Source organism: Thalassophryne amazonica, chromosome 18, assembly GCF_902500255.1.
Source record: "Thalassophryne amazonica chromosome 18, fThaAma1.1, whole genome shotgun sequence".
NCBI lineage: Eukaryota > Metazoa > Chordata > Actinopteri > Batrachoidiformes > Batrachoididae > Thalassophryne > Thalassophryne amazonica.
The window spans coordinates 15,968,261-15,980,174 of record NC_047120.1 but is presented as its reverse complement, the minus strand read 5'-3'; the positions used below and the strand labels follow the sequence as shown (position 1 = coordinate 15,980,174).

Here is an 11,914-nt window from a genome sequence, read left to right as displayed (position 1 = left end):
TAAAAAAATGGAGTCATCATCAAATTACAATCAGAATGGGAAAAAAAAAAAACCCAAAACAATCAAACTGGTCCAGCCTTCAGCATCATCGTTTTGATTTCTTCTTTAATTGATGCTGTGATTTCATTTGGAATTTAATGCCTGTAAATTTATAAAATGGTTTAAATCAGTGAGGCTTTATGGCAGCTAAGAAATCTTCCTGGATTCAATGAGACCTTCTCTGAGGTTCTACTGGGGCTGCTGGACTTCTTCTTCTTCTTCAGCTGGGCCTTCTTCAGTGTTCACCTGCCTGACGGCCTTCTGTGGAAACAAGACAGCACACAGGTCTGGCGCCCTCTTCTGGCCCAATGCAATATACACAGGCTGACTCCTTCAAGACTGACCAACCCTTCTCCTGGAGATCACCTAACCTGCACATTTTCCATGTGTACCTCCTTGAACTGCAGCTGATTAGTGAAGTCTAATGTTTATGAGCTCTTGATTGGCTGCACACATCTGACCTAGTTAATTCACAGAGGGTGGAGGAGGGAGATCTGCGACACATGCAGGGCAGGTGATCTCCAGGAGCAGGGTTGGAGACCCCTGTGTCAGACAGTCCTTTCATGGATTAACATGGTCCCATACCTTCCTGCAGAAACAAGTGGATATGATGACCATCAGCAAAGTCAGCAACATGCCGACCACCAGTCTGATCACAGCAACGGTTTGATCTGCAGATTCACACAATATCATGAGTCCGTTAAATAAAAACACGAGAGCTGAAATCCCCTAAATTACACCCGTTGATTCAGTTCTGAGGGAAGAAGGTCACCTGGTCCTCTCTGGACACTGATGTCAGACATGAATTACTCATCTGTCAATCTGGAAAAAGATTTGTACTTTCCATCAAGCAAATTCAAAGTTCATCATTGTCTTTGTTCATGACACCATTCTTCTCTTGAGCTGGGCTTCCATTATTTAGTTGGGAAAAAAAATCATATTTTCAGAATGTCAACAAAATACAATTGTTGTGGCTGGGGGGCCTGGCTGCCTTTTGTTTCTGTCTTCTGTGCTGTCTTTTGTTTTTCCTTCCAGGTGGTACGCGTTTAGGACTGAGTGGCTGTGTGGCTGAGTTTTCAGGACCTCACCCTGATCACCTGAGGCTGATCAAGTGCAGCTCGTCAGGACTCACAGCTGTGGTGCAGCTACACGGATTGGAGCATGGTGGCATTTAAGTCTGGAGTACACAGTGTGTATTGGCCAGAGACTCGACCTTGTGACCAGACGGGTGAGATCGTCGTCTCGAGAGCCATCTCATCATCAGTGGATGCAGAGAACGTCCAGGTTTGATGCATGGTCTGTGAAAGAGGAGGGGGTGAGGTCTCACGCTCGTCAGCACACTTCCTGAGGTACGTTAGGTTTTTGTGACTAACATTTGTACAGTCAGTAAATGTGGTGTCCCTCACACCTTATTATATTGAGCTGTTATGTTAGTTGTTTAATCAGCTTCCACTGCAGTTACGTTTGTGAACAGGGTGTTCCATGCCTGCAGGGTGGGAAGCTGATTAGTAATTAAGCCAGAAAGTGTTTGCTGTTTATGTACACCTTTGAGTGGTCTCTCTGTGTGTGGAGTGTGGACTCACATGATGGTTTCTTCTTTCACAGACTCGGTTTGTCGCGGCCACCTGGGGGGTGTCGGCGGGGTCCTTGGGTCCGAACAGTTTCTGGCTCCGGACTGTTAGTGCTGCTGGGAGCACACCGCAATTCCACCTCGCAGACCGCGCACTTATTTGTTCGTATTTTCCACCTCACTGTTATGTAATTAAATTTTGTTATCCTTTGTACCGTGCTCTGCTTATTTCATACTGGGTCCTTCAAACGCTGGTCGGTTCTCCGGGCTGCGTCCGACACATAACAACAATAGTGAAGAGTGATGAAAGGTCATCTTGTGACAACTGTCATTTCACTGAGGACTACCATAAATCCATCCATCCATCTGCTTACTCCAGTTAAGAGTCACAGGGTGCTGGGGCCTGTCCCAGCAGTCACATGGTGTGAGGTGGGGTAAACCCTGGACAGGACACCATATAGACAGACACACACACACACACACACACACACACACACACACACACACACACACACACACACACACACACACACACACAGTCAATTTAAAGTTTACAATTCACCGAACGTGCACGTCTTCGGTGGTTGGGAGGAAGCCAGAGGGAGCCCACACAAACACAGAGAGAACATGCAAACTCCACAGAAAGACCCAGTCGGGAGGTGATCCCATGACCTTCTTGCTGTGAGGCAACAGTGCTAACCACTAATCCACTGTGCTACCCCACTGAGGACATTTCATACTTCTTTAGAAGTCAATGTTGCCACAAAGTTATCTCTTACAGGGTGCATCCAAAAAGTATTCACAGTGCTTCACTTTTTCCACATTTTATTGTTACAGCCTTATTTTAAAATTGAGTAAATTCATTTTTTAACCTCAAAATTCTACTCAAAACACCCCATAATGACATGATTTTTTTATTTTTGCAAATTCTTTTAAAATAAAAAACTAAGAAATCACATGTACATATGTATTCACACCCTTTGTTAAATACTTTGTTGATGCACCTTTGGCAGCAATTACAGCCTCACGTCTTCTTGAATGTGATGCCACAAACTTGGTGCACCTATCTTTGGGCAGTTTTGTCCATTCCTCTTTGCAGCTCCACCAGGTTGGATGGGGAGCATTGGTGCACAGCCATTTTCAGATCTCTCCAAAGATGTTCAGTCAGATTCAGGTCTGGGCTGTGGCTGGGCCACTCAAGGAAATTCATGGAGTTGTCCTGAAGCCACTCCTTTGATATCTTGGCAGTGTGCTTAGGGTCATTGTCCTGCTGCAACATTCATCAAGTTTTGACAAGAAGCAGAAAGTTTGACCACATTACACCAATTCTGATATCTCTTCATTAGCTTCCTTTCTCTGTGAGGTCAGATTTTAAGGTTCTGTTACTAACCTATGAAATTACTCATGGACTAGCACCTCCCTACATAAATGACCAAATTACCCCCTACATACCGGCCCAGGCTCTGCGTTCTCAGGGGGCAGGACTAGTTTGTGTCCCAAGGGTGAATAAAAAGTGCTGGCCACAGAACCTTCTCTTATCGGTTCCCTGTTTTGTGGAATGATCTCCCTTTGGAGATAAAACAGTCAGATTTCGTAGAGACATTCAACTCAGACTTAAGTCTGGACACATTTTTTTCTCCTTCTTATATGGCTAGCATACTGGCATAGTATATAACTATGCTTCCTATCTCTTTAACTCTATTTAGTAATGGAAGCAGGTCTGTTATGTGGGCCGCTGAAGAGGAGGTACTGCTGGCCCACCACCACCAGAGGGCGCCCTGCTTGGAGTGCGGGCTCCAAGCAGGAGAGGGCGCCAGACCCAGAGGAAGTGACAGCTGTCACTTATCGCACCAGCTGTCACTCATCTACACCAATACATAAGCCGGACTGCAACTCCACCTCCCCGCCGAGAAATCGACTACCAAGAGGTAATTTCTCTGCTGACTGACACGTTGTGTAATAATCTGAACTTCTGTTGCAGCCGTTTTCCTGGTGTGTTGCCTTGTCTGTGGGATTGGCGCTTGGTGTGACAGCGACGGCTTCGCCTCACACCCCAAACCAGATAAGTGGTTAACCAGGAGCTGCACGAGTGTGTGATTGGAGGTGGAGGTGCTCCCTCCTAACTGTGTACAGACTGTGGACTACTGAGTGTGCGGACTCACACTCATTCATCTTATCTCTGCTTTCTGCCAGCAGTACCAGGGTCGACAGCCGAAGACAGAGGCCACCTGGGGACTTGGGACTTGGCGGCTCCGGTGTTCTTCAGACCGTTGGTGGTGGAAGCCGTGTGGGACGCGGCTTCTCTCTCGTCGGGGGTCTTCTATCTTCGAGCCTGCCCACATGTCACCTGGTGTTAATTGACTTTACAATTTTTGTGTGTTTAGTTGTGTGTTGTCACAACAGTAAATTGTTAATTTTTGGCTTATTCATTGTCCGTTCTTTAGCGCCCCCTGTTGTGGGTCCGTGCTACGACACCTTCCCAACAGGATTTCTCGGCCAATCGTCATGGACTCCGAGGGGCGTCAACTCGAGCTTGAACGGCCAATGGAAGAGCCAGGAGCGCAGGCGTCAGCGGGAGGCGTGTTGAATGAGCTGCAGCAAATCTTAACCTCCTTCAAGGCTCGGCTGGATTTAGTGGCCGAGCAGGGTGGAAGCGCGCGATCAGGGCGCTGCTGCAGTCACTCCTCTGGCTGGTCCTGGGCCTGTAACAGACGTTCCACTGGTCGTTCAACGACCCCCCCCTCCGTCCCCTGAAGCATACATAAGCCCTCCGGAACCGTACGGAGGCTGTGTTGAGACATGCGCAGACTTCCTCATGCAGTGTTTGCTCGTCTTTTCACAGCGTCCTGTCATGTACGAGTCAGACACCAGCCGGGTGGCTTATGTTATTAGTCTGCTTCGAGGAGAGGCACGCGCCTGGGCTACGGCGCTTTGGGAGCAGAATTCACGGCTCCTAACGTCTTATGCTGAGTTTATACGGGAGTTCAAACAAGTTTTTGACCATCCCAACAGAGGCGAGACCGCTTCGAGCGTGCTGCTGTCAATGAGACAGGGGCGCCGCAGCGCAGCCGAGTATGCAGTCGACTTCCGCATCGCGGCAGCGAGGTCCGGCTGGAATAACGTTGCGCTCCGCGCCGCCTTCGTAAATGGACTGTCTCCGGTCCTGAAGGAGCACCTGCTGGCTAAGGAGGAACCGCGGGATTTTGACGGGCTTGTCGATTTGGTTATACGCTTAGACAACCGTTTGAATGAGCATCGTCGGGAGCAGGCCGGGGGGCATGACCGGGCACGAGCCGTCCCTCCCCCTTCCGGTTCCGAAAGGGTGACGTCGTCCCCACGCTTCACTGCCAGAGAGCTCCGTGTGGCTACAGCTCCCCCTGCTGAGGAGGCTATGGACACGAGCAGGGCCAAAATAAAAACAAACGTCAGACAAAGGAGGCTGGCCCGCGGGGAATGTTTTGTCTGCGGCTCTTGTGAGCATATGCAGAAGGACTGCCCCAAAATGGTCAAACTACAACGCCCGTCCTTAGAAACTGGGCTAAGGGTGGGTCATAACACGCATGCGGGGAAACCCCGCAAATCTGCACGAATCCCAGTAATGATCCTTTGTGGGGATTTAACCCTTCACGCCCCAGCACTGGTAGACACGGGGTTGGAAGGGAATCTGCTGGATAGCGGATGGGTAAAGGAAGTAGGGCTCCCCCTGGTGGCTCTGCCGGCACCATTGCAGGTACAAGCACTTGATGGCACCCTGCTTCCATTAATTACACATCAGACACAGCCAGTGACCTTAGTTGTGTCTGGAAATCACAGGGAGGAGATCGTGTTCCATGTAACACCTTCTACCTCCCGAGTGATTTTGGGATTTCCATGGATGGTGAAGCACAATCCTCGGATAGATTGGCCGTCTGGGGTTGTGACGCAGTGGAGCGAAACCTGCCACCGGGAGTGTTTAGGATCCTCGGTTCCTCCCGGCACGACAGCTAATGAGGAGGTTAAAGTCCCCCCCAATCTATCGGCGGTGCCAAAGGAGTACCATGATCTTGCTGACATTTTCAGCAAAGATCTGGCGCTCACTCTTCCCCCGCACCGACCGTACGATTGTGCCATCGATTTGGTCCCGGGCGCTGAGTACCCGTCCAGTAGGTTGTACAACCTCTCACGTCCGGAACGCGAATCAATGGAGACCTACATCCGGGACTCTTTAGCTGCCGGGCTGATCCGGAACTCCACCTCCCCGATGGGTGCTGGTTTCTTTTTTGTGGACAAAAAGGATGGCGGACTCCGTCCATGCATTGAATACAGAGGGCTGAACGAGATCACGGTTCGCAACCGATACCCGTTACCTTTGTTGGATTCAGTGTTCACGCCCCTGCATGGAGCCCAAATTTTCACTAAATTGGATCTTAGAAACGCGTACCACCTGGTTCGGATCCGGAAGGGAGACGAATGGAAGACGGCATTTAACACCCCATTAGGTCACTTTGAGTACCTGGTCATGCCGTTCGGCCTCACTAACGCCCCCGCGACGTTCCAAGCTTTGGTAAATGACGTCTTGCGGGATTTCCTGCATCGGTTCGTCTTCATATATCTGGACGATATACTCATCTTTTCCCCGGACCCTGAGACCCATGTCCAGCATGTACGTCAGGTCCTACAGTGGTTGTTGGAGAACCGGCTGTTTGTGAAGGGCGAGAAGTGTGAGTTCCACCGCACTTCTTTGTCCTTCCTGGGGTTCATCATCTCCTCCAACTCCATCGCCCCTGATCCGGCCAAGGTTGCGGCGGTGAGAGACTGGCCCCAACCAACAAGCCGCAGGAAATTGCAGCAGTTCCTCGGCTTTGCAAATTTCTACAGGAGGTTCATTAAAGGCTACAGTCAGGTAGTTAGCCCCCTGACTGCCCTGACCTCCACCAAGGTCCCCTTCACCTGGTCGGATCGGTGCGAAGCCGTGTTCCAGGAGTTGAAACGCCGGTTCTCGACTGCCCCAGTTCTGGTGCAGCCTGATCCTGATCGCCAGTACATAGTGGAAGTGGACGCCTCTGACTCAGGGATAGGAGCCGTGCTGTCCCAGAGCGTGGAGGCTGATAAGGTTCTCCATCCTTGTGCCTATTTTTCCCGCAGGTTGACCCCAGCTGAACGGAACTATGACGTCGGCAATCGGGAGCTCCTCGCGGTGAAGGAGGCTCTTGAAGAGTGGAGACACCTGCTGGAGGGGGCATCGTTGCCTTTCACAGTTTTCACGGACCATCAGAACCTGGAGTACATCCAGACCGCCAAGCGGCTGAATCCCAGGCAAGCCCGCTGGTCTCTGTTCTTCGGGCGCTTTGACTTCCGGATCACGTACCGCCCCGGGACCAAAAAACAAAAATCAGATGCATTGTCCCGGGTGCACGAAGAAGAAGCCAAAGCGGGGCTGTCGAACCCCACCGAGACCATCATCCCCGAGTCCACTGTCGCCCTGGCAAGGAGCCCGGACCCGGGGACCGGCCCCAAGAACAGAATGTACGTCCCACCAGAAGCAAGAGCTGCCGTATTGGACTTCTGTCACGGGTCCAAGCTGTCCTGTCATCCCGGAGTGCGTAGGACCGTGGCAGTAGTCCAGCAGCGCTTCTGGTTGGCGTCCCTGGAAACCGACGTCCGGGACTACGTCCAAGCCTGTACCATCTGCGCCAGGGGCAAGGCAGACCATCGGAGGACCTCGGGACTCCTCCAACCCCTGCCGGTGCCTCATCGCCCCTGGTCTCACATCGGCCTGGACTTCATCACGGGCCTCCTGCCGTCCCAGGGCAACACCGTTATTCTCACGATAGTGGACCGGTTCTCCAAGGCGGCCCACTTCGTGGCCCTCCCGAAGCTCCCGACGGCCCAGGAGACGGCAGACCTCCTGGTCCACCACGTCATGCGGCTGCATGGGATACCATCGGACATTGTATCAGATCGTGGTCCCCAGTTCTCTTCGCAGGTGTGGAAGAGTTTCTGTAAGGAGCTGGGGGCCACCGTGAGTCTCTCGTCCGGGTACCACCCCCAGACAAACGGCCAGGCAGAGCGGGCTAACCAGGAGTTGGAACAGGCCCTTCGCTGCGTCACCTCCGCGCACCCGGCGGCCTGGAGTCACCATCTGGCCTGGATCGAATATGCCCATAACAGCCAAGTCTCGTCTGCTACCGGCCTCTCCCCTTTTGAGGCATGTTTGGGGTACCAGCCCCCATTGTTCCCGCTGGTGGAGGGAGAGGTCGGTGTGCCCTCAGTCCAGGCCCACCTCAGGAGGTGCCGCCGGGTGTGGCGGACCGCCCGCTCTGCCCTGTTAAAGGCCCGGACGAGGGCCAAGACCCATGCGGACCGCCGGCGTTCCCCGGCCCCCACATACCAGCCCGGGCAGGAGGTGTGGCTCTCGACCAAGGACATCCCTCTTTGTGTTGACTCTCCAAAACTGAAAGACAGGTTCATTGGTCCATTCCGTATCCTCAAGATCATCAACCCGGCCGCAGTGAAACTCCAACTCCCGGCTTCACTGCGGATTCACCCTGTTTTTCATGTTTCCCGTCTGAAGCCACACCACACCTCGCCCCTCTGTGCTCTGGGACCTACGCTGCCTCCTGCCCGGCTCATCGACGGGGAGCCTGCTTGGACAGTCCGCAGGCTCCTGGACGTCCGTCGTAAGGGCCGGGGGTTCCAATATCTGGTGGACTGGGAGGGGTATGGACCTGAAGAACGCTCCTGGGTGAAGAGGAGCTTCATCCCTGACCCGGCCCTCCTGGCCGATTTCTACAAAAGACACCCGGACAAGCCAGGTAGGGCGCCAGGAGGCGCCCGTTGAGGGGGGGGTCCTGTTATGTGGGCCGCTGAAGAGGAGGTACTGCTGGCCCACCACCACCAGAGGGCGCCCTGCTTGGAGTGCGGGCTCCAAGCACGAGAGGGCGCCAGACCCAGAGGAAGTGACAGCTGTCACTCATCGCACCAGCTGTCACTCATCTACACCAATACATAAGCCGGACTGCAACTCCACCTCCCCGCCGAGAAATCGACTACCAAGAGGTAATTTCTCTGCTGACTGACACGTTGTGTAATAATCTGAACTTCTGTTGCAGCCGTTTTCCTGGTGTGTTGCCTTGTCTGTGGGATTGGCGTTTGGAGTGACAGCGACGGCTTCGCCTCACACCCCAAACCAGATAAGTGATTAACCAGGAGCTGCACGAGTGTGTGATTGGAGGTGGAGGTGCTCCCTCCTAACTGTGTACAGACTGTGGACTACTGAGTGTGCGGACTCACACTCATTCATCTTGTCTCTGCTTTCTGCCAGCAGTACCAGGGTCGACAGCCGAAGACAGAGGCCACCTGGGGACTCGGGACTTGGCGGCTCCGGTGTTCTTCAGACCGTTGGTGGTGGAAGCCGTTTGGGACGCGGCTTCTCTCTCGTCGGGGGTCTTCTATCTTCGAGCCTGCCCACACGTCACCTGGTGTTAATTGACTTTACAATTTTTGTGTGTTTAGTTGTGTGTTGTCACAACATTAAATTGTTACTTTTTGGCTTATTCATTGTCCGTTCTTTAGCGCCCCCTGTTGTGGGTCCGTGCTACGACACCTTCCCAACAAGGTCTCTGCCTCACTTCTAATAAATTCTGGGTCTGTTAGTGAAGCTCAGTTCTAGCTGTCGGCCATCATCTTAGTATTCTCTCTGCTTCCCTGTCGATTTACTGCTGGTGAACTCATACCATTGGTGCAGTTATTTCTGGCCGATTGATTCTGCTCTTTTTCTCTCTGTCTGAGGCAATGAAGGCATTGTGCAAGGCTTATGGCTGCACACCACAGGATGCTGGACTGATCACGGGATGTTGGCTGAAGCTTATGCAGCACACTGCAGTCTGCTTTTGGAATGTACTCTTCCAAGAGGACAGCTTGTGCTGTGGTCCACTGGTGACGTGATGGATGGATGCTGGCCCTGCACCCAGGGCACTGCACTCACGACACCCTGCTTGTGGTGCCAATGACTGCATGCTCATCTCAAAAATACACTTTGTTTTTGATGCTATTCTGGTTTTTCTTCTTCCTATTTCTTTAGCTTGATACAACTTTGTAAAAACCTTGTAACTGTAAAAATGGCCTAACCAGGGATGCCCAAGTTTGGTTCTTGAGATCTACCTTCCTGACACTCTCTTAGGCTCAGTTAAAGCCTGCTAACGAGCCTTTCATTGGATTCAGGTGTGTTGAAGCAGGGAGACAACTAAGTGTGTCAGGAAGGTAGATCTCGAGGACAGATCTTGGGCACTCCTGGCCTAAACAGTGGGTCACCCCGCTAAGTCTGGTCTGCTTGAGGTTTCTTCCTCAACATCATCAGAGGGAGCTTTTCCTTACCACTGTTGCCTGTGTGCTTGCTCTAGGGGTCGAGTAAAGTTAGACCTTACTCATGTGAAGCGCCTTGAAGCAGCTTTGTTGTGATTTGGTGCTGTATAATAAAACAAATTAAATTGAAATTGTAAAATCTTTTTGCAGTATTTGGGCCAACCTGATGTGTGATGGTTGAATCATTTCTGAGGCTATGAACAGTCATCATCATGTTTGTGGTGGAGCTCCATCTTACCTGAGACCGCCAGAGACACCAGATGACTCTCAGATGAGAAGTTATGAGAAAAAACGTGGATATGATAAACACAGCTGTAGTTTCCTTGGTGGGTGTAGTCTGCAGCAGGATGCGGGAAGAGGGCGGAGTGATTGACAGCTGGCTTGGTGGAGTTCCATGTTGTGTTGGTGGAGGTGAAGATGAGCTGGAAGGAGCCTCCTGGGTACTGTGGCTGGATGGAGCAGCTGACGGTGAAGGGTGAGCCTCTGAACACCTGAAACTCTTGCTGGTGGACTTCAGAAGCCCCGCCCACAGTGGAATACAAAGAGATGCTTGGCTGAACCAGCAGGTCTGAAAAGATCAAGAGGTCATTTTACATTAGCTTCATGTGGATAATGCACAAGAGCAGCGTTGCTTTCAGTCCCGATAAAATGCAGCAAACGTTTTCAGAGACAGTTTAGTACTTTACTGTGTTCAGCAAACATTGAAACGATGACAGCTGAGCCATTTGTGGTTTAATGATTTGGTAGCTATATGAAAATATAACTCAGCCACATGGGGAGAAGAAGCTGGTGTGTTCTGAGTGCGCGTCTCAAGCCCAGATAAATGAGGACAGCTGTGTCAGAAAGGGCATCCGATGCAAAATTGTAACAAAACCAAACGTGCGGCTCACAAATCTAATCTCCATAATCCCACCCATAGCCATGACCACATACACATTCATACCTATAACACTATAAAGTATCTAATACTCTAAAATATACGTATGAGTAAGAGACACAACAGTTATTGCACTAAATACTGTGATTTCTGCAGTCTGTCCACAGCTCTGGGAAAAAAACTTGTTTCACAATCCGTTTGCAGGGTGTAGGAGGTCTACAGAGCTTTTCACACCAAGTATGCAAACATGGTGCACATCACTCAAAAAAAACCCCATTATTTTTAATGAGGATCTTTGCCCTAATGGTGCATCGCAGTGCAATGCGCAAATTCAAGCTTGCACAACACTTGGCTGTGAACGTGTACCGCTGCTTGATGTCAAACTCACTGCGGTCAAAGTTCAACTCAATCCAACTTTTGCGGCTGCGCACTGACATATCTTCACACATTCAATCAAAACGAAGCATCAGGCCAAAACATGCAAGACAGCAGAGTGCAGAAAGGTGTGTCAGAGGAGCATCAAAACTACTAATTTATGCATAGATGTTTTGTAAATAAAATTCTTACAAATTTGTTTTTTTTTTTTTTAATCAAGATTAACTTCTGATTACTGTACATTTTGAAGATAAAACTTTTCTTATATTAGAAAACTTGATATAGTTTGAAGTAAAAAAATGGTTCTTTAGAAATGTTTGATGTTCGTCTGTAAATTAAAACCATAACGTATCTGTTGCTATTGTTTCAGATGAGATGATTTCTTGATTAACATGATAATGAACCTTATCATCAATTTCCTTGGTGGAAGTCACTGAGGTAGTCAAATTATGCTGCAGTAGCAAAGCCCTAGGTGCTGGCTCCAGGTGTGGAAGAACTGTCTTGGATGAGACGTCTCTTCAACATTGGTCTGGGACAATGCCAAAGGATTGGCAAACCGGGGTGGTGGTCCCCATATTTACAAAAGGGGACTAGAGAGTGTGTGCCAATTACAGGGGCATCACACTACTCAGCCTCCCTGGTAAAGTCTACTCCAGGGTGCTGGAAAGGAGGGTTCGGCTGATATTCGTACCTCAGATTGAAGAGGAACA

At 50.6% G+C, this 11,914-nt stretch overlaps 1 protein-coding gene across 1 annotated transcript in view; it reads right to left on the bottom strand.

The window, feature by feature from the left end:
- Nucleotides 1-228: 228 nt before the first annotated feature.
- Nucleotides 229-11,914, bottom strand: part of LOC117530535 (scavenger receptor cysteine-rich type 1 protein M130-like) — a 33,827-nt gene continuing 22,141 nt past the window's right edge. The window contains 3 exon segments of the mRNA XM_034193428.1: nucleotides 229-300; nucleotides 625-710; nucleotides 10,191-10,520. Of these exon segments, the coding sequence (XP_034049319.1) occupies nucleotides 229-300; nucleotides 625-710; nucleotides 10,191-10,520 (488 nt within the window).